Source organism: Typopeltis vanoorti, chromosome 17 (assembly GCF_054136105.1).
Source record: "Typopeltis vanoorti isolate ZY-2024b chromosome 17, IOZ_Tvanoo_1.0, whole genome shotgun sequence".
NCBI classification, from domain to species: Eukaryota; Metazoa; Arthropoda; class Arachnida; order Uropygi; family Thelyphonidae; genus Typopeltis; species Typopeltis vanoorti.
This window is the reverse complement of record NC_143565.1, coordinates 76797432-76824524: the sequence shown is the minus strand read 5'-3', so window position 1 is coordinate 76824524 and position 27093 is coordinate 76797432. Positions and strand designations below refer to the sequence as shown.

Here is a 27093-nt window from a genome sequence, read left to right as displayed (position 1 = left end):
AACATTGAACTTCGAGAGGTATCTGAACATACTGGAAAGAAGTCACAATGGGACAATGCAATGCTTCCTACTTTGTGGCGTTTGTACGGAACGGACAGTTATCTTTTTCAGCAAGGAACTGCACTGTGTCATTAGGTTGCTGCTGTAACTGCGTGGTTTGTGGATATGAACATCGTCATACTTGACTACCCAATACACAGCACTGATCTCAACCCTATTGAACATCTGTGAAATGCACTGGAGCATTGGGTGAGGTCAAGGGAAGTCCGCCCGACACAACAGTGCCGGATCTCATTACATTCATACAGGAAGAATGGTCCTAGATGCAGATTGATTGCTATCGTAGTCTTGTGGAAAATATGCCCTGTAGGATTGCTGCAGTCATCGCAGCGAAGCGAGATCCTACATATTTTTAAGATGGGCGCCGTGGTTGTTTGTTCCTCACACTATGGTGTCCGTTGACTTCTTTTCAAGAGCTGCATATCTCCATAGTTATTTCCACTTGATAATCACCCGATGTGCACTCATTGTACTTGTTTGCTGATGTATGCCTTCAAGATCAACCCTTGAGTCTATACCCATGACTTAAATATTTTTTAAAAAGTCATTTTTATTTTTATGGATTCATTTTTTAGTATTACATAACAATTTCGGTGATTATACTTTAATCTAATTTTACTTCGATTATTATAATACTAAGTTATTATGATACTTATAATAACTATACTTTTTTTTTTATCCCTAGAATAAGTAGAATAATAACCAGAAGAAACAGTTGAAAATTTTTGATCTCTGTATTGCATTGCACATATTTTGTAAAACATTGGATTGAAGAAAGTTGAATCATTTTGTTCTCTAGAGGTCACTATTGTATTGTTGCTGTTAGAGCGGTTACGCGTGTTAAGTTTTATTTATTTCATCGTTAAGGTTATCGTTTCGTTTATTTTGGTTATAGGATTAATAAATTTTCTCATATGTGTATTCAGCAATTGTTAAGCTATTCCATTAAATATTTAATTTGCATGTATGCATAAAACATAATAAAGTATAATTGCACGACTTCACTTATTTTATTCAGTAGAAATACTTGGGATAAGATTTGTTTAATTAGTTGAAATATGCCAATAGTGGAAAAGCGGCGTTTAGAGGAAGGGGCACTTGTTCCCTTTAAACGCCCGAGAAATGAACTGGTTTCATCTTTGGATAATAGAAAAACTAACAATCAAGTGGTAAGGGACTATTTGTCACATAATTTGTCTTTAAATGTTAGAATCTGATGTTGCCATCGAATTTAATTTATGACTACATTTGTCAATGGCATTACTACATTAACTCTGCTAATGTGGTCTGTTCACTTAGTGTGAGCAAAATCGACTCTTCATCACTCCTTCGCTCACGGCCTTTTCTTTATCTTCAAGGGATGAGTCTATATTCTTTCCTGTTGTGCACTGAAAAAAATCTCCCATGTATCTAATTGATAAAATCCCTTCATCTTATGTATATCTGCCATATCTTCCTCCTTTTTTACAAACCAAACATTAATCAGCAGTTCCTTAATCTTTTGGTATAGTCTTGATGTCATCTTAGTAGCTCATCTCCTTACTCCTCCCCCCCTCTCTTTTAATATCTCACGAAAATGTTGGTGACAGATGACAAGTATTCCAGTTACAGTCAGATCAAGTCTAAAAGCCTCGAAAAGGAGAATTATAACTACTGTTTCCATCAGTATTCTCCTTAACATAGCAATTATCCTTTCTCACCTCTTCAATATCTATTCTGAAATTCAACTTCTTTCACATTCTCAAACCTATATTCTATATTTCTTCAACCTTTTGTTGTTGTGCAATGAAACCAGTTTAATCCAAAATGCCAAATTTATACTTGGTAACATTGAACTTGTGACTATTGGTATGATTATATTAATTGTCATAGTAATATATCCAGTTCCTACTCATATGAATTGTAAAATATATTATTATGTGACACCTAGAAGTTCTAAGGACTCATTGTGGGAGGGCACTCTGCACTACCACCAGACACTACATGAACCACTAAGCATCGAACTGTTCGCTAATACACTATGTATAATCTATCTCCACATACTATGCCATCTACTGCCTGCTAATAATATTTTTGTTTGCTAGTTGCATTTGTCCTGTTGCCAATTTGCTTGTATGTGGGATGAAAAACTCAACTTTCCAGGAGGGAAACACCTTGCTGCCTCTGTGTGAGACTGGCCAACTCCTTCAGTTGAAAAGTCCACATATAAAGATTCCTTTTGTCACAGCAAGAATTGCATTCAGGTGTTTACTAGTGTAAGGGCACATCTCATCATTTTTCTATCTGTGTTATTGAAGCTAATTTAGTCAACATAATTTTTTTTCTCATTCTGAATAAATGCACGAGTTATATTCTAAGGACCCAGAAATAATAATTAAAAAAAAAAAAAATGCATGGCATAGCATAGTTGCTTTAGGTCTTTTTTTTTCATAAGAAAATGAAATTAACATTTGTAACTGTGAATAGCAATTTTTTGTTCAAAAGAGCGAAGAGACTATTTTAAAAACTTAGTGTTTATGGCAAGAACATTCATGCTGTTTAATTGATTTTGAAGCAAAAGTTTTCTCGTGTTAAGTCCAAAAAAGGAAGATAGTCTTCTGTCAAACTACTGACCAGTTGTATGAAGGACCAATTTACTGTATCAGTACATCTATATCTTGGTCGTCCTGTGGGTGTTTTTCCTGTCAACCTGGCAGAGAACACTTGTTTTGCTAATCTTTCCTTTCCCATTCTGTTTAAGTGACCATACCACCTGATATTAGCAGAGCTAATCTCAGGTGGTAAAGTTGTTACCATATGATTTCTCTTGATTTAGTTTGCCTATTTGATTTTGTGATTCATGTTGATGACTTACCTAAGGAGGTAAAATTTACAGACATATAATACCCATGACTTCTAAATCTCCCACCCAGACAAATTACATAATGGAGTACTTTGAGCAGTAGGGTTTGAACTATTGAACTTCCCTATGTTTTTTCACATGCCAGTTGAGCTGAGTTCTTTCTTGAACACAAAAGTTCACACTTTCAAATTAAATTTATACTTTAAGCATTAGATCATTTTATTTTCTGACCATCATTCTGCTTATTGTAGGTTTGAAGTTTCTTTAAAAAAGTTCATGTTTGGTCTCTTATCAACCTTACTAAATATTCTATAGGCATTATTTGCATCAATAAATAAATAAATAAATAAATAAATAAATATATATATATATATATATATATCAGGGGTGAATATTCCAGGTGTGCGGTGTATGGTGCTCATCCACCAAATAGCAATATCACCGATATTATATTTTTGCATTTATTCTCATTAAAGACCCCTATTGTTTCTGGACCATGTGATTCCTAAAAGTAAACACAATATCCTAATGCTTCGTGAAGAGGACACTTTTCAACGTCTGAACATTGCATCACATTCGGGTTAATATCCCAGGCATGCTTTCAAAATACATACACCTTTGAAAAGATGTATAGATGGCGCAGTGGGTTAAATTTTTAGCACTCTAGTAAAATAGTTGTAAAACAGTTTTAAACCGCTCAGAAGGCAAGGCTGGGTGAGCTCTGAGACAATAGCACCTAGAGGCTGTGATTGGTTATAATGTCAACCAATGCAATTGAACATTGTCATTAGTCATGAGTTGCTATTTTTGTTTTCTGAGTTTCATCTGTTTTGCATGTATGAGGTTATCCTCATATCTGATGTGGTAGGCAAGTTTTTATATTTAATTTTAAATATAAATTTCTAACTTTTTTGCCCATATTCACAATGGGTAACAGTATTGTAGTCAAAGGAGGTAAGCCTTATCCTCCTCTTCCAAATTTTACGTAATTCAAATATACCAACCCAATATAGCATTCTCCTTCATTATTGTTTTGTAATATATCTTAAAACAAACATGTTGTCTCCCACTCTGCACAGATTTAGTTACAATTAATCGATAAATTAAAGTCTTCAAAGTTATTCTACAATTAATTGCATTAGACCAATTAAGATGAGCACTGTGTGCTATACAGCCTTAAAACTTTCATACATCGATAAAAATGCATTCATACAGTCCAACTGACATGAATTTTGTAGCGCTGGTTGCATAAGCCATGACTGCATGCCCAAACAAAATAGGCACGTGACACCACTTATATATATATATATATATATATATATATAATGATGATGAATACACTGCTTACTATATATACATATAAATTATTATTATAATTATCCATCACAAAAAACGTAAGTTACTTTATACTTACTTATATCAGTAAGTATAAGCTAATCCTTATCCAGTTACAAGTATAAAACAGAAATCTGTTCCTTAAAACGTTAACTGCCATGTCAACCATTCCAGATGCCATCAACTGCATAACATCACCACATCATCCACCAGTGGGTAACATACTGTATTACAGAGTGGCACAATGTTTAGCATGTCGACTGGAAGAACATAAAGACAATATTTGCTCTTTTTAAACAGGAAGGTCAAGCATTTGACAGAATACTGCATCGAAAACTATTACAGATATTGGAGCAAATGGGAATGGATATGAAGCTGGTAGCATGGATGGCAGGGAAGGGATGATGGACACTGGAGAATTAGGATATGGTGAACTGGAATCTAGGTGACTAGTGGAGTACCTCAGGGTTCTGTACTAGGGCCACTATTTAATTTGTATATTAATGATATAGGGAAAGATTTAAAGGAGATATTCAGTTTGCTAATGATGCAAAACTGGCAAGGGCAATAGTTGATGAAGGAAAGTGGATATTCTGCACGGAGATTTAAATAAATTGACATTGTGGACAAAGGATAATGATTATCAACTGAATGTTGCATGATATGCTTCAGGTTGAAAAGGTTAAATGCTGTGTAATATGTTGATGGTACTGGATTGCAGGAAATTGATGAGGCTAGGGCCTGTGGGGGGGAATGGTAGATAGAGTTTAAGTTTTAGTTGAAGTTTTCAGAATGTATATTGTAAAAGTTGGTAAAATATCTCAAAGGATTACTTGGATGTTCAAAACACACAAGCAAAGATGTGGAAGTTATTATCTCTCTTTATAAGGCTGTGATTCAGCCATATCTTGACTACTATGCACACATATGTGGTTACTTCAGTTTCTTGGCGATCAGGAGATGGCAGAGAAGATTCAGAGATGAGTGACCAAACTGGTGAAAGGTCTGGAATGTTCCATATAAGGTTACAGTTGAAGGTGTGTGGTTTAGTTGATAGGTGGAATGTAGAGAACATGAAAGAAACAGAAGTTATTAAAGGGATTCTATAAGATTTACACGAAGGAATTTTTTTTCAATCCATGATGAATACAGAGAGAGAGAGAGAGAAAAAAACCAGAGGTACCCCTCCCACACAAGTTGTGTAGGGTTTGGAGGCTAGATATTTTGCTTGGAAAGTGGTGAATGAGTGGAATGGATTGCCAGAATTAGTTGTGAATATTATGATATGATTGAGACATACATTAGTGAGAGGAGTGAGGCAGGGGAAAATACTGCACCTTCTATTAGGTGAAGAGAATTTGAGTTAAGGATTATGTAAGGGAATAAAAAAAACACACGCACACATGGAGAGTTGCAAGTGAGTGGGATGCATTGCTATAGCAAAGTATAATAAATATCATGGTTTGTAATAAGTTTGGCCTCCTGTGTGAGTCTTGTGATTCCATGAAGACTTGGGATAGTAATACTATACTGGCTATATATATATATATAATAACACTAAGTAACAAATTGAAAATTTTTTTGTTTTACCTTGAAGCAAAATAAAGTGAGATTGATTTTAATTTGTGCTAAATTTGAGCTTAAAATTGTTTGTTCTTCAGTTTTTTTAGCATTCAAAATTATTCTGACATATTACTTGCATTTCATATAAACCTATGATATACATATTTGCAAACTGACACTTAAAGTTCTAAAAGTATTCCTTGAAGTTTTCTGTTAATGGCTAGCTTCACTGATTAAGAACTAGCAAAAATTGCAAGTGTACTAAAGTCCTACTTGCCTGAAAAATGTTGTTCCATGTGAGAAACATCCTGATATAATTGTTTGCTTTGTTCGTCATTGACAGCACCAAAGTTAGGAGGAAAGAAATTCCACTGTAGAAAGTAGATCTTTAATGACATGTTGCATCCCATTGCTTTGTTTTGCCTGTTGCATCTCTTCAATTTCTCTACAACTGTCACTTTTAACAGTCTTTAAAAATTGCGCAATGATAGCTTTTGATGTTGCTTTTTTTTTTTCAGTATCACTTAATTTGCCATTAAAGGAACTGCTCTTCATAAGTGATTTTTTTTTTATCACATATTCTCTGGGACTTGCCCTTTAAATTATACCATCACCAGTTTTATTTAAAACATTTGAAAATTTTCATTAAGCCAAGTTTCATGTGGAATGTTTTTCCTCCCACAAGGAGAGGATGTGAAACAGTTCTTTCTTCTAGCATTAAGCGCCCTTCCCCCTCTTTTTTTTAAACAACAACAACTAATCTTAAGGTAATCTTTAGCCCAATTATCCCACTTTAATAAAAAAGCAGCAGCATTATGTTAAGTATATATTTGTTGCAACATATTTAAGAAGCAAAGCCATATATATCCTCATTGGATTCTCTTATATGGAAAGCTTATTCTACTTGAATAGAGGGATATTTATTTCTGGTATGTAGACGCATGATCTTCAGACTAAGCTTTGATGGATTTATAAACAAACAGCAGTCTTTGGGATTGTTTTCTCTCCAGCATTTTTATTAATCTGTTAATGTCATTGCAAAACACTGCTTATAGGAAAAAATTTCAAAATTTTGCTGATGCTTTCAAAACATGATGATATTTGTATTCTTGTTAAATGAATTAAAATATTATTATTATTATTTCACACCTCCAGGGAGTCCAAAGACTCATCGAGGGAGGACTCATCTACAACTCTCAATCCACCAACTGACCTCAAGTACACCAATGCCATCTACCGCTGACCACCACCACTAGTATTTCCACATACAATCATAAATATCCATGCCTACGGCAGGATTCGAACCCACAGTCTTTTGGTTGGAGAGCCGATATCACTCGGCCAGCCGTGCTTAGTAAAGTATGTTAGTTCTTTGTAGTGCATGCATTCAGAAAGTTGGTATGGCATGTGTACTTTGGTTGGAAAAGATTTAGGAATCTGAATCTTGTCATGACATCAGAAACCTTTATAAGGACTTTTTCTTTCTTTTTTTTTTTTTTTTTGTTTCACTTTAAGGTGATTAGATAGTCTTATATCGATCATCTTATTTAGTGTCAGTACTCCTCATAATGTATGTAGACCAGCTGCATAAAAAGGTATCAAAGATATCAAGATGATTACTGTTAAAATATTTTGATAGTTGCTTGATTGCATTATGCACAATCATTTTAAATTGCTAAAGTTGTTTGTTAATTAATTTATTTATTTTAAGGTTCCAGGTCGAACATCTAGCTTGGAATCACCCATCATGTTACTAACTGGACATCAGGGAGAAGTTTTTACTGCTAAATTTCATCCAGACGGTACATTCTTAGCATCAGCAGGATTTGATCGACAGATATGTAAGTAACAAGATATTTTATATGCATTTAAAAGAGTTTATCAAGTATGAATAAAATTTGTTGCTTTTATAATTGAACTATAATTATAATATAATATAGCCTGTCTTTGTGTGTATCCTGCGTGTATTAACCCCTTTTAGTACATGCAGTAATAAAAGGGGTTATTATTCTGTTTTACATATGGATATTCATTCCTGACTACAGTGGTAACTGTAAGTAGTATATAATATTTCCACTGAGGTATTAACCACCTAATTGGCCACACAGATAAACTATATCAAAAATATATACTTCATATCCATTTTATTTCTATAACATCCAATGGTTATATTGACTTCAATGGACACTTCACATCCATGTAATTATGGATGTATATACATGTCAAGGCTGGTATGGTGGTTAAACATGGAATTGTATCTGCAGATATTAGGTGCTCCTTAAATATAACAAATTTTAAATGTTTTGAATTTCATATGAGGTAATAGCTCATTGTTTTTGCAGTAATAAGGAAAAAAAAAAAAAACTGAAAATTTGAAATGGTTTAAAGTATATTTAGGGGCTACAATGGTTAGTTTTTAATAACACTCCAATAAAATTTCATTCCTGGCAAAGGCTATAGAATTATTAGTTTAAGCTCTCATGCAATCAAGATTTTATTAAAGATAATTCTAAACAGGATTGAGGTCAAAGTTAAGACAGATGCCCAAGGAACAAGCTAACCATATGTTGGTTAGCTTGTTCCTTGAGAATATGAGAATATCCATATTCCTTGAGCATATGAGAATATCCATATGTTGGCCGAGTGGTTAGCTTACCTACTCTTGTCCAATCAAGAGGCTGTAGGTTTGAATCCTGCTGTGGGCATAGATGTTTGTGATTGTCTTTAGGTGGAAGATGAATTTCATCATCCAGTGTGAGACCACTTTCCTTCTTATTGGAGGCTTGAAAAAGTTCCATGTTTGGTGTCTAGATTACAAAATGTACTATAGGTTTGCAAATAGCTGTTGCAACAGGTATTGGATTAACTGATTTGATTCAGGTAGGCAGAGGCACTAAGCATGGATTCCTAACTTCCCTGCCTATGTGACATCTTGCATGTAACATTGGATGAGCTTAAGAGGAATTAGCATACGTGGTAAATGGATCAGTAATCTGAGGTATGATGATGATACAGTACTCCTTTGTAAGATGAATCCTTTACAGATTTAATAAGATCAGCAGGAATAGAGGACTTAAACTGAATTCTATTAAGACAAAGATTATGGTTCTCAAAGAAAATATGACAGGGAAGCTCCTGAGAAACAAGTATACCTTACTGGAGAAGCAGTTGAGGAAGTCAGCAAGTTCAAGTACCTGAGATTCATCATTAATGGGAAGAATTGCTATCCAGAAGACGGTGAGGAAGAAGATTAGAAATGACTAAGACAACAGTCAGGAGGCTTGTCTAAAATCTGGAAGGATGAATCTACATACACAGGAACAAAGCTGAGGATTCTGGATGCAGCTGGATGGGAAACTTGAAAAGGATAGTTTCTTTTTAGATGTGGTGTTACAGAAGCCTGTTATAGATCTCACATACTGAAAGCAGACAAATTGATGGGTGCTAGATGGATTGGTAAATCATTAAGACTTAATGGTATTGCCTGAAGAAAGCTGAAATACTTTGGATTCATTGAAAGAATAGAAGATAAAGTGCCTGGAAGAAGAGGAAGTTGTAGACTCTCAATGAGATGGATGAATGGTCTAGAGTGACTGACCTTCAGAGAGTTGTCCAGAAAAGCATACAGCTGGTTCACCTGGTGGGGATTGGTGCAGCACATCATTGAGCAGCAGAGTGACCATATGGCATCTGTTGATATCCAGTGAATCTATGGACTGATGAATGGTGAGGCAGTCATCTCACTGGCAATGTCAGCAAGAGCTGCTGTGACTTTTTCATTCACACTAGTTTGACAGCTGGAACAGTCCAGGGCTATCCACTATTTTTGAAAACATTTTAAGCAGGTATCCGGGTCTGTGGAAGGTCTGATTGAGAGTAGTACTGTGGGTTTCAGAACTATTTTATATAGTGATGGCAAGGTAACCACAACAGATCTTTGGCCATATTTCATTTAAAATGGATGCAGGCTTCATTTATTGACCTAGTGTTGGCAGAGGTGGTGTGCTGAAGTACAAATTCATTTAATCTTGTCACAGATATCTCATTCAACTGCTGCATCAAATAATGTTTGTGCTATCTTTCACCTGTTCTAGCCAAGAGTTTTGGAACACCAAGCAGTTGATCAACTCCTTTACATACAACAAGAATTGGAAGGCATTCAATGATTTTTGTTCCAAATATCCTCTAGCATTTTACCGTGAATTATTAAAAAGACGTGCTTTAAATTCTGCTCTCTTAGGCTTTTGGTAATTTTCTTTCTACTTTTTTTGTGTTGTCAGTGAGTGGAGGAGGGACTGATATTGTATGTTTTGAGATCGTGGCATAGGCTCTTAATTAATAGGATTAGTGCCATTGCTGCTTTCTGATCACTGAGTGTGACAACCTCAAGATTAAATATTCCTTCAATTTTGTCCGTGATGCTTTTTTCAATTTCTTAGGTATTCTTGTCTTTTTTTCCAGATTGACAAAACATCCTGGGCTGTGGAATGGGCTTGCCTCCCTTTCTTATGCTATTTCAATATGGAAATTTTGACATGCTATTGCAACCCCTAAATATTCAATAAATTTGTTAAAATTTTTACTGAATTTTTTACTTATTATATAGAACAAAATGAAAGGGTTCCTCATACTTCAGAAATAAGGAGTGTTCTAGTGGGTATAAACTGGTACATCTAAGGTTATAGGAAGAGGAAAGACTCGCTCACTGCAGGAAGAAAATTCAAAATATACAAATCCAAATGCTGTACTAATTTAAGGATTTAGCCTATAGCGTTTAAAGTTTTTTTTTTGGTAAATAATTTCTGAACTTAAATTTTGACTTTTGTGAAATTACTTTATTTCTTAGGATATGTTGATATGAGTCTTAATACTACATAGGTCAATTCTCTTTCTTTTTGTTTTTTGCATTAAGAGATTTATGCTATCCTCTGCTAGTGAAAATTTTGAACTTCTGTAATTGAACTTATTTCAGTTAAACTTTGTATATAATCAGTTAATACACCATCTTCCACACCAAATTGCTCTACATTAAAGTATCTGATAAGGCTTGAGAATTAACTAGCTTAGTTTTTATAAATTCATCATTCGTTTTTTATATTACTTATAATCTTTATGTTGTTCTTATAATATATGACCGTATTTAAATATTTGAAGGATATTTTATTTTTGTATGCTAGTTATTGTACCGGGGTGCTTAAGGGTCAAAGCTGTATAAGTGAGAGGAGACCTCCACATAGCCTTTAAAGGAATGTGGAGAACCGACCAGGGCTTCTGACCTAATGTCCAATCCTCACCTTCTCCCTGTTGGGTATCTATTTTGATACTGAACGAACGAGGATGGGCTGGCAATTTGGGATTTAGCCAACCAAATTGTATTATTATTGGTTAAACCAAAATAAACAATGATGGTACAACATGACAAAATTTCATGCCGGCTGGGGCGTCGCCCGGTTAAACAAGGCTCCCGTTGTTTTCGCCAGGGAACCAGGGCGAACAGCGAAAAGTCAGCTACTGGAACAAATCTGAAAACAAACTCCAACTCAACATCACCAGAGTTAAAGATCGGTACTATCAACGTAAGAAGCCTGAATGGCAAAGAAATGGAGCTAGCTGAGGAATTAGATAAGTACCAGATCGACATAATAGGGGTGACTGAAACAAAAAAGACCAAAACTGGTGAGATCTTTCTGAGCAATAAATAAAAAATGTTATATTCAGGCAATGACAATCAAGGAAAAGAAGGAGTAGCCATAGTATTCAACACAAAATACGAGGCTAATCTTCTTGAATGGCAGTCAGTCTCAAGTAGAGTAATGTGGGCAAATATGAGAATGGGGAACTGGACAATGAGACTTATTTGTGCCTATGGTCCCACAGAAGGTTCTACTAAGGTAGAAGTGGAGGAATTTTTTGACGCTTTAGAAAAAGCAACTGACACAATGAAAAAGGAAATGTTGGTCCTTGTTGGGGATCTAAATAGCAGAGTAGGAAATGATTGTGAGACATACAAAAATATTTTGAAAAAATTTGGAGAAAAGAGCAAAGCTAATAATAATGGCAAATATCTGTTGGATTTCTGCTCAGCACATCAACTGGTTATTACTAACACCATGTTCCAACATAAAAATGTGCACAAATTCACATGGAGACAAGAGGCTAGGAATAAGAAAAGTCTCATTGACTATGTTATTGTTGATAGTGATGTTTTCTCCCTGGTGCAGGACACCAGAGTATACTGAGGATTTGAAATTGGAAGTGATCACTGTTTAGTCTTGAGCAGGATAAAATTGAATTTCATATTGAAAAGAATAACATGTAAGAAAGTTTTAAAGCGAATAAAAGTTGAGCAGCTCTCAGATGTGAACTGTAGACTAAAATACAGAAAGATTATTTAAAAGAAAATGAAAGAGTTTGAGAACAGGAATCAAACCTTGGAGATTCAGTGGCAAACTCTGAAGAAAACATTGATTGATTCTGCCAGAGAGGCATGTGGTGAGGTTGTGTGCAAGGATAGAAAAATCAGAACTCCCTGGTGGACACAGGAAGTTAAAGAGGCAGTGAAGGAAAAGAAGAAAGCATATCAAAAGTTCCTGGCAAATAAGTCAGCTTTTACGCTTACAGAATACAGAGACAAATGTAAGAAAGCTAAACAGTGTGTAAAACTAGCTAAACAAAATTCATGGGAGGACTTTGGCAAGAATATAGAAAATAAATATCAAGAAGGTGGCAAAATATTCTGGAGGTTGTTGAAGAAGCTTAGGAATGGAGGAAAGAGTGCTGTAAAAGGAGTTAGAGATGACAAAGGTGACATGAAAACAGGAGAAAAAGATATCCTTCATGTATGGAGTAATTACTTTGAAAAACTGCTAAATGAAACAAGCAGTGATGACAGCATTGTGATAAAAAACACTGACCAGGCATGCAGTCAGGAATACATATCCATACTTGAAGTAGAAAAAGCCATTAAAGGCTTGAAATGTGGAAAGGCAGCAGGAGTAGATGATATTCGACCAGAAATGCTGAAGTATGGTGGTATAAAAGTCTTACAGTGGCTGCACTGCATAGTTCAGAAAGCCTGAACAGAGGGACGAATTCCCGATGATTGGAGTAGAGCTCTCATAGTACCCATATATAAAAAGGGAAATAAAACTGAATGTGAGAATTACAGAGGTATTTCCCTGCTGAGTGTTCCTGGCAAGATCTATGCAAGTTTACTTGAGAAACGGTTGAGAAGAATTGTGGAAGAAAAGCTTGGTGAAGAACAAGCTGGATTCAGGCCAAATAGAGGCTGTCAGGATCTGATCTTCACTTTACGACAAATAGTCGAGAAAGCATGGGAATATAACAAAGATCTGTATTTAAGTTTTGTCGATTTGGAAAAGGCATATGACAAGGTGCCTTTTCCAAATTTTTCTCTCTTATTCCATATGAATAAATTCATATGGAATAAGAGAGAAATTAGTCAGAACACTAAATTAGCTGTATACAAGACAGTGTTCAAACCAGTTTTAACTTATGGATCTGAGAGCTGGGTCAGAAGTAAAACACTTGACCAAAGACTAGAGACCGCAGATATGAGAGTCCTGAGAAAGATTATAGGCGTGAACAGATGGCATCAATGGCAATATCATATTAAAAATGAGGATATTAGGAAAGAACTTGACATTGTCAGCATCCAGGAATGCGTTAGCAGAGCTAATCTCAGGTGGTATGGTCACTTAAATAGAATGGGAGAGGAAAGATTAGCAAAACAAGTGTTCTTTGCCAGGTTGGCAGGAAAACGACCCAGAGGAAGACCAAGATATAGGTGGATTGATACAGTACAAAGTGCCTTAGACGATAGAAATATAAGATCTGATAATGTTGGAGTCTTGACAAGTAACAGACTGATTTGGAGGAAAATTGTAGATAGGAAGTTAGTAATGATGTAATTTTTTCAAGTAGTACTGTCATATCCTGTACACCCCTTGAGGGTACATGGCAGGAATTTGATGATGATGATGAGTTATTGTACCTTCTCCCCTCTCAAACCAATAACAAAAAATCTTTGAAATTTTGTCTTATGTCAAACGTTCACTTATGTTAGATGAATAATATATTAGCCAACAACAAAGTTCAGAAATGAGGGCATCCCATGTCCCAACTATCAATTTTGAAGTTTGTACTTGCTTGTACCAGAGACTGTGTGATAGTAGCAATTTCCTTTGCATGTATTGATGTGGAAATTGACGAATCGAATCCACAGCCTGTTGGCTGGAGAGTAGATATGCTATACACTCAGCCAACTAGGCTTGCAGGTAACATAAAATAAGTAACTCCAGTCCATCTCCACAGCAAAATCTTGACATTTCCATCCTGTATATTATGGGAAATTTTCTATCAAGATTTCTAGTCTTTTCAAAGCTCATCATGCCCCGATGTAATCAGCTTTGAGACTGTATTTTATTATTATTATTATTATTTTTGACCTGCAGGGAGTCCAAGACTCATCAAGAGAAGGCACCTACTCTACAACTCTCCGTCTCCTCCACCTGTCATCCACCTCCATCACTAGTATTTTCAAACAATCACAAACATCCATGCCCACGGTGAGATTCGAACTCACAGCCTTTTGGCTGGAGAGGATGCGCTAACCACTCGGCCAACCAGCCTGGCAAATGTTTTTCTAGTTGGCAACTATATTTGAACCTGGGTCTTTCTTCGGATGGTTAAGCACCATAGAGTACAAACACCACTTCCTATGTGCTACTACACAGACTCCCACTCACACATTTTGACTGCATGAGGTTTATTTTATTTGCCTAAAGATCACAACCCCTTCTACAAACATCCTGGGCTCTTGTGGTCTTTTTTGCATAAGCCAGAGAGAGAGAGAAATATTGGAGATGTCGGAAAGTAGAGAAGGCAACTGGAGCCTAGCTTTGACCCCGAGCTCCATGTTTTAAATGGCAACTTTAAAAGCATATGGTATGAGGTAGAGGTGGGCAGGATAGTATATATTTAGTGGGGGTGCTGTTACAAGCCAGGGAACACAGATGGTGAAGAGCAGATGTTTAGGCATCTATGCTTGGCAAAGGCAAGAAGAATGATTGCTATGGGAGATTTTAACTACAGCAGTATAAATTGAGAAGAGAAAACTGCATGTTATATGGGAATGGAATTTCTGGAATTCTGGGACAAATGTCTTAGGCAACATGTAGTAGAAGGAACACGAGGGTCAAGAGTTTTAGATTTGGTCATAGCATCAGAAGAGCTTATTATAACTGAGATGGCATCTCTGCCTGCATTTGGAGAGAGTGATCATGTAGTTTTGACATGGAAGATGAATAGACATGTAGGAGTATCAAAAAGAAACGAATTTATGTGGAATTATAAGGCAGGTGATTATGATAGTCTTAGATATCAACTCAGGGAGTTCCATGGAGGGAGGAATTAGAAGGGCGAGATATGATTAGTGCTTGGGAACTTGTGAAGGAATATTTATTAGCAGCAATAGGAAGCTGTATACTGCGAGTGAAGAAGAGAACAGAATTTGGTGTAAAGTGGATGACAAACAATATCAAACAGGAACTGCAGGTAAAAAAGAGGTTATGGAAAAGATATAAGGTGAGGGGTGGAGAGCAGATGCATGAAGAATATAAGACTAAGGCCAGGAGAGCGACTAGTATGGTAAGGAAGGCAAAACTGGAATATGAGAATGGCCCTGAGATCCAAAGAAAATCCTAAGGAATTTTTTTGCTATGTCGTAAGTAGGAGGAGAAATTATTGTGGAAGAATGACATTGTTGGATAAAAATGGGAATAGAGTGACTGATGCAAAGGACATAGTAGAGTTGTTCAATGAACATTTTATTGGGATATTTCATCCAAGAGAAATAGGTTTTAATACTAGAGGAATAGGGCAGGTTTGAGGTTTAGAAGTGCAAGAGGAGAGTATGTTTTAAATACTGAGTACTCTGAATGTCAATAAATTAGTGAGACTGTATGAAATTTAATCAAAGTTTTGAGAGAATGTGCTAAAGAACTGACAGCTCCCTTGACCTGGCTTTTTCAGTGAAAGTCTGGCCATGGGAGAGGTACCAAGGAGTGGACGAAGGCTAAGATAGTGGCATTGCATAAGGGTGATAGCAGACTGGAGGTGTCAAACCATGGACCAGTTTGTATTTCATTAGTAGTTATTAAGATCTTAGAGAAATTAGCGAGGGTCATTTGCAATATTGGATAGATGAGAGTAATGTTATCTATGAGAGTCAACATGGATTTGTTAAGGGATGCTCTTGTTTTAGTAATATGATTGCCTTTTATATAAAGGACAAGAGTGGTTGATGAGGGAAAGGCATATTCTGCCATTTTTTACAAAGGCATTTGACAGTGTACCACAGCAGATATTTAAGTTGCAGCACATGGGTTTAGATGTCTGGTTAGTCAACTGGATTCAGGATTGGCTATCTGATAGTATCAGAGAGTTGTGTATGGAGGAGCAGTATCAATGAGGTAGAAGGTTACAGTGGGGTCCCACAAGGCCCAATACTGGGATCTGTATTGTTTAACCTTTATATCAATGACATTTTCAATGGATTGTAGGGGGATATTCAGTTGTTTGAAGCTGGAAAAGGTTATTAGTAATAGTGCGGATGTGGTAGCCCTGCAAGAGGATTTGAATAAACTGGATAGATTATTATTATTATTCGTGGCACCTCCAAGGATTCTGAAGACTCATTGTGGGAGGACACCTAGTGTATAACTCTCCGTCTCCACCCTACTGAACCTCCACTACCAATCAACTACATCAGCACCATCTACCACCCACCACCACCACCACCACCACAAGTATCTTTTGTCTGTAAATTGCGTGTGTTCTGAAGGGCCAATTTGTCTGTTTGTGGGATGAAAAACCTGAGTTTCCGGGAGAAAAAACCCTGCTACCTCCATATGAGATTGGCTAACTCACCTTCAGTTGAAAAAGTCCATATAAAGATTCTTCCCGTCACAACAGGAATCGAACTCAGGCCTTATCCAATCGAAGAGCGCAATGTACCGTCGTTCTTCCAATTGTGCTATGGAGGCATGTCAAATAGATGGGCAAATGAATGAGGGTGCCAGTTTAATGCAGCTAAATATAAAGTCTTGAAGTTTGGGATACATTGATGGGAGGCTGCATACTTTGTTGAAGGAACTGTACGGTAGGAAGTGGGGGGAAAGGCAAGATCTGGGGGTGATGATTGATAGAAACCTGAAATTGAGGGAACATATTGCAAAGGTGGTGAAGGTAATACAGAATATTGCTGCAATACTGAGAAGGACACTGACCTGCAGAGGTAAGAGTTGTCATTCCATTGTATAAAGTCCTGATCAGACCACACCTGGACTATTGTTCTCAAATTTGGTCCCCAGGATTTTAAGGGGATAAATTAACCGTGGAAAGAGTGCAGAGGTGGATAACAAAGATAACATTATATAGTCCTGAATGGTATCAGGACTATATAATGTTAGTTATGAAGATATGATAAGGGAATGTGGACAGCTGAGTTTGATAGATAGAAGGAGAGTTTTATGAATATGATTGAGAGTTTTAAACTGTTGAGAGGCAGTTGCAGGGGTTGACACTGGGAGTTCTTTTGTTTGGTGGAACAGGAGAAGGAGCAAGGACAAGGGGCGATTCCTGGAATTTATGAAAGGAAGTTGTGAGCAAGAGGGGGTGAGGAGTGGTTTCTTTGCATGGAAGTTAGTCGAACCATGGAATGCATTGCCTGATAGAGTGGTGAGAGAATGAACGGTCAATTAGTTCAAGGAGTGGTATGATAAACTTTGTGTTTTCTCGGATGGGCTTCCCATGATGAGTCTTGCGACTCCATGGAGGCTTGAATCATCATCAATAATATTAATAGTAATAATAATAAAGACAACATTTAATTTGAGGATAAGGATAATCTGGATGTGTGGGGAATTACTTTGAAAAAACTGAATGACTCTACAGCTGATAGGGCACGATAATAGAAAATATGCAGGAGGAATGCACTTTGGAATATATTCTGATATCAGAGGTATTGAAAGACTCATTTCAGAATTTCTAATGAAATTCTGATGGAATAATTGTGTTCTAGTGGCTATACTATATTTATTTAGAAAGCAGAAGGTTGAATCCCAGATAATTGAGTAGCCCACTCTCATCGTACCAATTTATAAAAAAGGAAAATTAACTATTTGAGAATTATAGATGCATTTTTCATTTCCAGTGTTCTTGGAAAGATTCAGGAGCATACTTCAGAAAAGGCTAAGAAAAAGTATCGGATGGAAAATAAGCTAGACTTGGGCCAAAATTAGGTGTCCAGATTATTATTATTATTATTATTATTATGGGCAACTCCAAGGAGTATCTAGAGTCATCGGGGAGGCCCTAAATATCATGGCAAAACTATCTCAATATTTGCGCAGTATCTATCATACTTTGCTTTGAATTCATTCACAGTCATGGCACCTACAACAGACTCTGGCAACTCATTCCAGTCATTCACCACTCTCCAAGCAAAAAAAAACCTAGAGCAGTGAGAGCCACTCTAGTTCCAACACCTGTGATAACTACACTCTTACTCAGTTTCCATGGATGACCCCTAGTTCTCCCACCAACACACCTGTTCTGAAAAATTTCTCCTAAACTAATCTTGTAAAAAAAAACCCTCAGTAATTTGTATGTTTCAATCATATCATCCCTTTTCCAATTATCAACCAGTTTGGTCACTCACCTCTGGATCCTCTTCACCTCCTCATTACCAAGAAGCACTGGCTCCCAGAACTGCATACAATTTTCAAAATGAGGTCTTATCAAAGCTCGCTAAAAAGGAACAATAACCTGTTTGTCTTGGATCAAAGTATTCTTCAGTAACCAAGCAATCTGATGAGCTGCTTTAACCACTTTTGCTATGTGCCCGCTAAACTTTTATCTCCCTATCCACTAACATTCCAAAGTCTCTGGCTATCCACTAACACTCCAAAGTCTCTAGCTTCATCAATTTCCTGGAGTACAGTTCCACCAATGTGGCATACAGCTGGTAATCTTTTCACCCCAAAATGCATAGTATAATGTCCTTACACTTTGCCACACTAAACTGACATCGATTCTCCTTTGCCCAGTCTGCCAATCTATTCAAATCATCCTTCTGAATTTTGACATTATCTGTATTAATTATTGCTCTACCCATCTTTTCATTATCAGCAAATAACTGAACAGTCAGATCCTTTCCTCTATCGTTAATGAACAAATTACACAGCAGTGGTCCAAGATGAGAACCTGTGGCATGCCATTAGTCACAGGCCTTCTTTTGGACTCTACTCCTGAATAAACTACTCTCTGATATCTCTCTCCATCAACCACCCTCCTATCCATCTCACCAACCCTATATCCATTCCTATGTGTTGCAGTTTACTGATTAGAATTCCATGTGGTATCCTGTCAAAGGCCTTTGCAAAATCCTCGATTCATTTAACTCTCACTTGATTTACTCTCCTGAGTCTAGGTATGCAGTCTGCCATTACCTTCTTGAAACACTCCAACATCTAGTCCTTGTAGTTTTACATGCCATGGCAATGCAGATAATTGAGAAATTTTGGAAATATAATAAATCCTTCTGTTTAACTTTTGATAAGAAACTCCCAAACACTGAATCTGTACAGCATAAATGTGTGTACATAGCTTATACTTAAGTTGTGAATTACCAGTTTAAATTGAAGGAGGTATGGAAACAGGATTTGATATTAAATCAGGTGTAAAGCAAGGTGTGAAGAGATGACAACATAAAATATGATGGAATAAATGTTTTTTCAATGGCTGTACCACATTATTTAGGAAGGGTACCGTATCGCTACCATTTATATTATTAAGGAAAGTGATATCCAAATAGGAGTTGATGCTAAATCTACTGTAAGTCATCAAGTAACCAAATTTAATAAAATTAAATTTATTTTTTTTTTTGTGTATGTTTGTGTGATGAATTTGATATGAAAATCATTAATAAAAAGCATACAAATAGTGAAAGTAGGCAGGGTTTGGGTTTGATTTGATTTTTACGGCACATCATACAGGTTACAGCAGTACATATGGTAAACGGTTAGTAGGACAATCGCAAACATCCATGCCCTAGGCAGGATTCAGACCCATATCCTCTTGGCTGGAGAGTACATATTCTAAACACTCAGCCAACCAGGTCAACAAAAATAGGCAGGAGAAACAGTAAACATCAGTTGCATTCTCAGTATGGCAAATTTGAAGTCCAAATTGCATATAATTTAGTTATTTTGATACAATTTTTAATGAAATAGCAAGTGAAATATGGAAATAAATAACAGACTAACTCAGGCTGGGTGGTGTATTGAATAAATTTGTGTGGAATATAAGGGAAATTAGTCAAAACATCAAGCTAGCAATACACCTAGCACATTATCCTCTAAGAACGTTTCACTGCATACTTCTCCTGGTCTTTCATCAGAATGAAATCAGAGCTGATATTCAGTATTCATATAGCTTGGATACCAGTATTTTCTAGTCCTGATGACATATTCAGTTGTGCTCCATAATCAAGATCCATCCTGTATCATCTTTGAATCACTAAGTGAACACTTTGCAAGAGCATATCATCCAAGTGGTGATATTGTGGAAATGAGAGACCCAAAGGCTTATATGGGAACTGAGGTAAATGAAATGGAGGTGCATAGCATATTACAGAACCTTAATTTGAATACAGCTGTGGGATTGGATGGTATACCAACTCGAGTTTTATGTGAAGCGGCAAGAGAATTGTCAGTGTTTCTAACCTGTGACTAGTGGCATACAAAAGGGTGCTGTTCTTGGATCACTACTGTTTAATTTGTTCATTAACGATATAGGAAAGGAACTGTTCAGTTATTTGCTGATGATGTAAAGTTGAGTAGAGCAATAGTTAATACAGATGATGTCAAAATATTGCAGGATAATTTGGATAGATTGGCAGGCTGATGAATATCAGTTTAATGTGGCAAAGTGTAAGGATATTATATTGTGCATTTTGGGGTGGAAAGATTACCAGCTGTATGCCACATTGGTGGAACTGTACTCCAGGAAATTGATGAAGCCAGAGACTTGGGAGTGTTAGTGGACAGGGAGTTAAAAGTTTAGCAGGCACATAGCAAAAAAGGCTAAAGCAGCTCATCAGATCACTTGGTTACTGAAGAATACTTTGATTAGCCGAGACAAGCAGGTTATTGTTCTTTTTAGCGAGCCTTGATAAGACCCCATCTTGACTCTTGTGCACAGATCTGGGCACCAGGGTTTCTTGGTGATGAGGTGGAGAGGATCCAGAGGTGATTGACCAAAATGTAGCAGGTGAATGGAATGAACCTTACAAGAAGAGGTTGAAGATTGTGGTTTACGGAAACTGGTTGATAGGCGGAAAAGGGGTGACATGATTAAGATATACAAATTACTGAGCCGTTCTTACAAGATTAATTTAGGAGAAATTTTTCAGAACAGGTTTGTTGGTGGGAAAACCAGGGGCCATCCATGGAAACTGTAGTTAGCACGGGTGCTAGAACTCGTTTTTTTTTTTTTTTTTTTTTTTTTTTTTTGTTTGGAAAGTGGTGAATGAGTTAAATGGATTGCCAGATTCAGTATGTTGTGGGTGCCATGACTGTGAATGAGTTCAAAGCAAAGTATGAAAATACTGCTCAAATGTTGGGTAGTTCTTTGCATGATGTTTAGGCCTCCCTTGATGAGTCAAAGTATTCCTTGGAGTTGCTTGTAATGATAATAATGCTCAGCGAGCATTTTTCCTGAAAGCAAGCCTGTATTCATCACATTCACCTTATTAATAAAAAAATAAAAAAAAAAAAAAATCAAAGAGCAATAAAAGTTAGCCATCAAATCACATATTGCTAGAAGTCTACCAGCTGATTAGTGATTAACACATTATGGATTCTGCCCTCTCAATCTCTGCAGACGATCTGTCAGCTGCCTTTGAATTGGAGAAAGATTTGGAAAGACAAATATTGTTATACTTGATATTCAGAATACTTGATCAAGACTGATACAAAATGATCATCTTACATCCTGCCCTTTGTAACTGGGTTGCTCGTTTCCATCAGGTTGTTCTCAGTTTGTAATAGGAGTTAATCCCTTCAGATTTCTACGTCAGTGCAGTTGTATCTCAGGGCATGGTACTTTTGCTCACATTTATTCTTCATTTAAAAATACATGACCTTTTGTCAGTATTCTTAACTATATTTATATGTTATTTTGAAATTTGGAATATATTGTTCACATGTTTCCAAGAGGCTCAAGAATCCATGCTCTAAACACTGAGTTAATCCCTTTCGATTTCTTCATCAATGCAATTGTATCTCAGGACATGATACTTTTTCTCACATTTCTGCTTCCTTTAAAAATACATGACCTTTTCTCAGCATCCTTAACTATATTTCTGTGATATTTTGAAACTTTGAGTCTATTGTTCACATATTCTAAGTTTCAAGATTCTCGTGAATCCATGCTCTAAACACTGATCCATTAAGAGAAGGTGATTACTTGATTTTGCAAATTTCAGTGTTACAAAACCCAGTTCTGTTTCTTGGACTTATTGATACCTCTAGTGATTTCTGGCACAGACACATCATATCATTAGTCTGCTAAGCATCCAAAACATTTTGTGTCATGTTCTGCTCCAAACATTATTTCTTATATAACTTCTACCACCATACATGAATAGCTAATAGTTAGCATCCATTCACCTGCCATCATCCATCCTGCCAGACCAACCTATTATCCTCTTTCATTCCATCTAAATATGTTCTTTGGACTGTTCAAGAACCATCAATAAGGTTCCTTCTTTCTTCTTAACCACTCCCATGCAACTGCACTGATATGCAATAAGTTTTGCTATATCTTATGTGTGGGTTGTATTAAAATGAAGATATCAGCTTATTAGAGGCTTGACTTAAAATGTTTTATGTTTAGTCTACATCTGGGTTCCTGCATTGCCTTATCCATAGCTTCTGTATTATATTAATGTACTATATGTATACAATCGGGGTGCTTAAGGGTCAAAGCTGTATAACTGAGAGGAAACCTCCACATAGCCATTAAATGAATGTGGAGAACTGACCAGGGCTTCTGACCTAATGTCCAATCCTCACCTTCTCATGGTGTACCCTGTTAGGTATCTACTTGGATACTGAACGAATGAGGATGGGCTGGCAATTTGGGATTTGGCTGACCAAATTGTATTCTTATTAGCTTAAATCAAAATATCAAATGATGGTACAACATGACAGAATTTCATGCCGGCTGGGGCGTTGCCAGGTTAAACAAGGCCCCCATTGTTTTCGCCAGGGAACCAGGGCAAACAGTGAAAAGTCAACTACTGGAACAAATCTTAAAACACACCCCCAACTCAACATCACCAGAGTTCAAGATCAGTACTTTCAACATAAGAAGTCTGAATGGCAAAGAAATGGAGCTAGCTGAGGAATTAGATAAGTACCAGATCGACATAATAGAGGTGATGGAAACAAAAAAGACAAAAACTAGTGAGATCTTTCTGAGCAATAAATACAAAATGTTATATTCAAGCAATGACGATCAAGGAAAAGGAGTAGCCATAGTATTCAACACAAAATACGAGGCTAATCTTGAATGGCAGGCAGTCTCAAGTAGAGTGATGTGGATGAATATCAGAATGGAGAACTGGAAATGACTCTTATTTGTGTCTATGGTCCCAGAAGGTTCTACTAAGGTAGAAGTGGAGGAATTTTTTGAGGTTTTAGAGAAAGCAGCTGACACAATGAAAAATGAAAAATTAGTATTTGTTGTGGATGTAAATAGCAGAGTAGGAAATGATTGTCAGACATGCAAAAATATTTTGGGAAAATTTGGAGAAAAGAGCAAAGCTAATAATAATGGCAAATACCTGTTGGATTTCTACTCAGGACACGGACTGGTTATTACTAACACAATGTTCCAACATGAAAATGTGCAGAAATTCACATGGAGAAAAGAAGCAAAGAAAAAGAAGTCTCATTGACTACGTTATTGTTGATAGTGATGCTTTCTCCCTGGTGCAGGACACCAGAGTATACTGAGGATTTGAAATTGGAAGTGATCACTATTTAGTTTTGAGCAGGATAAAATTGAATTTCATATTGAAAAGAAGAACATATAAGAAATCTCTAAAGCGAATAAAAGTTGAGCAGCTCTCAGATATGAACTGTAGACTAAAATAAACAAACATTATTCAAGAAAAAATGAAAGTTTCAGAACAGGAACCAAACCTTGGAGATTAAGTGGCAAGCCCTGAAGAAAACATTGATTGATTCAGCTGGAGAGGCGTGTGGTGAGGTTGTGTGCAAGGATAGTAAATTCAGAACTCAGGACACAGGAACTTAAAGAGGCATAGAAGAAAGCGTATCAAATGTTCTGGCAAATAAGTCAGCTTGTGCTCTTAGAGAATACAGAGACAAATGTAAGAAAGCTAAACACTGTGTAAAACTAGCTAAACAAAAGTCATGGGAAGACTTTGGTAAAAACATAGAAAATAAATATCAAGAAGGTAGGAAGATATTCTGGAGGTTGTTGAAGAAGCTCAGAAATGGAGGAAAGAATGCTGTAAAAGGTGATATGAAAACTGGAGAAAAAAGATATCCTTCAAGTATGGAGTAATTATTTTGAAAAATTACTAAATGAAACAAGCAGTGATAGCACAGTGGTAAAAAACACTCAACAGGGCTGCAGTCAGGAATACCTATCCATACTTAAGTAGAAAAAGCCATCAAAAGCCTGAAATGTGTGGAAGGCAGCTGGAGTAGATGATATTCGACCAGAAATGTTCAAGCATGGAGGTATAAAAGTCTTACAGTTGCTGCACTGCAAAATTCAGCAGGCCTGGACAGAGGGATGAATTCCAGATGATTGGAGTAGAGCTCATAGTACCCATATATATAAAAAGGGATATAAAACTGAATGTGAGAATTACAGAGGCATTTCATTACTGAATGTTCCTGGTAAGATATATTATTATTATTATTTCCCAAGACCTCATGGAGTCAAAGACTCATCTGGGAGGTCCTTTTATGATACACACATCTCATCATTCAAACTCCTTGCAGTCACCACACTCTCAGGCAAGGCATTCCAATCATTCACAACTCTGCATGAAAAAAATCTGCCTCTCACTCCCCTACTCACACCCTCTTTATACAATTTCCAGGGATGACCTCTGGTTCTCCTCTGATCTCCCACTATTCTCTGTAGAACTTCTCCACCATTGATCTTATAACAACCCCTTACCAACTTGTAGGTCTCTATCATATCTCCCCTCTTCCTTCTCTCCACCAGACTCTGCAAATTACATCTTCTCAATCTTTCCTCATACTCAACATTCCAGAGGTCAGAATCTACCTTAGTCAGTCGCCTTTGGACCCTTTCCAACATCTCTTTGTCCTTCTGAAAACCCGGTGACCAAATCTGGGCACAATAATCCATGTGTGGCCTAATCAAAGCCTTATACAATGGAACAAGAATCTCCCTACTTCTACACGTCAGTGTCCTCCACATCATTCCCAGAAGTCTTTGTGTTGTCTTCACAATTTTGGCGATGTTTCCCCTAAATTTTAGATCCTATGCACTATCACCTCAAAATCTCTTATTTCATCTACCTTCAACAATATATTCTCACCAAGCATAAATTCTGCATCCCATCTTTGTTTTCCAAATTTTAAAACCTTACATTTTGCAACATTGAACTCACATCCCCATTTGCTTGCCCAATCACTCAATTTATTCAAGTCTTCTTGCAAGGCCACAACATCTTCACTACTCTTTATGGTTCGTCCCAACTTTGCGTCATCTGCAAACAACTGAATATCTCCATCCAAATCTTCGCCAATATCATTAATATACAAGTTAAATAGTAATGGCCCTAAAACAGTATACTTGAGAAACGGTTGAGAAGAATTGTGGAAGAAAAGCTCGGTGAAGAACAAGCTGGATTCAGGCCAAATAGAGGCTGTCAGGATCAGATCTTCACTTTATGACTAAATAGTTGAGAAAGCATGGGAATATATCAAAGAACTATAATTAAGTTTTGTTGATCTGGAAAAGGCATATGACAGGGTGCCAAGAGAGAAGCTATTCAATATGCTACAGTTCAATGGGGCATTAATCAAGCAATACTTAGTCTTTATTTGGGCTGTAAGTCAGCAGTTAGAATTGAAGGAGGTACAATAAGATGGTTTAATGTTAAATCTGGTGTGAGACAATTATGTACATTATCCCCTCTGTTATTCATTATCTATTATGAAGGAAAGTGGTATTAAATATGATATCAAAATTGGAGATGTTAATGTGAGTTCTTTGCTTTATGCAGACGATGTTATACTTCTAAATAAATATGCTACAAGTCTGCAAGATTCCATGACTAAATTGAATAATTGTTGTAATAGATATGGTATGAATGTCAGCAATAACAAGACAAAGACAATGAAAATAGGCAGAAGCATTTAAAATATCAATTGCATTATGAATGGGGAACTTATAGAACAAGCTAAACATTTCAGCTCCTTTTTTTAGTGAAGATGGTACATTAAATATGGAAATAGACAACAGAATCAACAAAAAGCTGGTATGGTAGGAAGTCAAATGAATAAATTTATATGGAATAAGAGAGAAATTACTCCAAACACTAAATTAGATGTATATATAGAAGACATTGTAAAAAACCAATTTTATGTTATGGATCTGAGAGCTAGGTCAGAAGTAAAACACTTGACCAAAGATTAGAGACTGCAGATATGAGAGTTTTGAGAAAGATTAGAGGCATAAACAGATGGCATCAATGGCAATGCCATATTAAAAATGAGGTTAGGAAAGAACTTGACTTTGCCACATCCAGGAATGCTTTAGCAGAGCTAATCTCAGGTGGTATGGTCACTTAAACAGAATGGACGAGGAAAGATTAGCAAAACAAGTGTTTTCTGCCAGGTTGTCACAAAAAAGACCAAGATATAGGTGGATTGATATGGTTAAAAATGCCTTAGAAGATAGAAATATAAGATTTGATAATGTTGGAGTCTTGATAATTAACAGACTGATTTGGAGGAAAATTGTAGTTAGGAAGTTGGTAATGATGTAAATTTTTCATGTAGTTCTATAATATCCTGTACACCCCCCCCTTGAGTGTATATAGCAGGAATTTGATGAGGATGATGATGCATACAACCTTCTATGGGTATGTCAGAGAGAGAGAGAGGTAATCTAAAAAGGCATGAGAAATG

General features: G+C 36.5%; 1 protein-coding gene across 1 annotated transcript in view; it reads left to right on the top strand.

Moving 5' to 3' along the window:
- The first annotated feature begins 901 nt into the window (after positions 1 to 901).
- LOC150097515 (U5 small nuclear ribonucleoprotein 40 kDa protein-like) overlaps positions 902 to 27093 on the top strand; it is a 90204-nt gene continuing 64012 nt past the window's right edge. The window contains exons 1-2 of the mRNA XM_090406880.1: positions 902 to 1229; positions 7512 to 7641. Coding sequence (XP_090263006.1) covers positions 1119 to 1229; positions 7512 to 7641 — 241 coding nt within the window. The 5' untranslated portion in view covers positions 902 to 1118. The remainder of the gene's footprint in view (positions 1230 to 7511; positions 7642 to 27093) is intronic.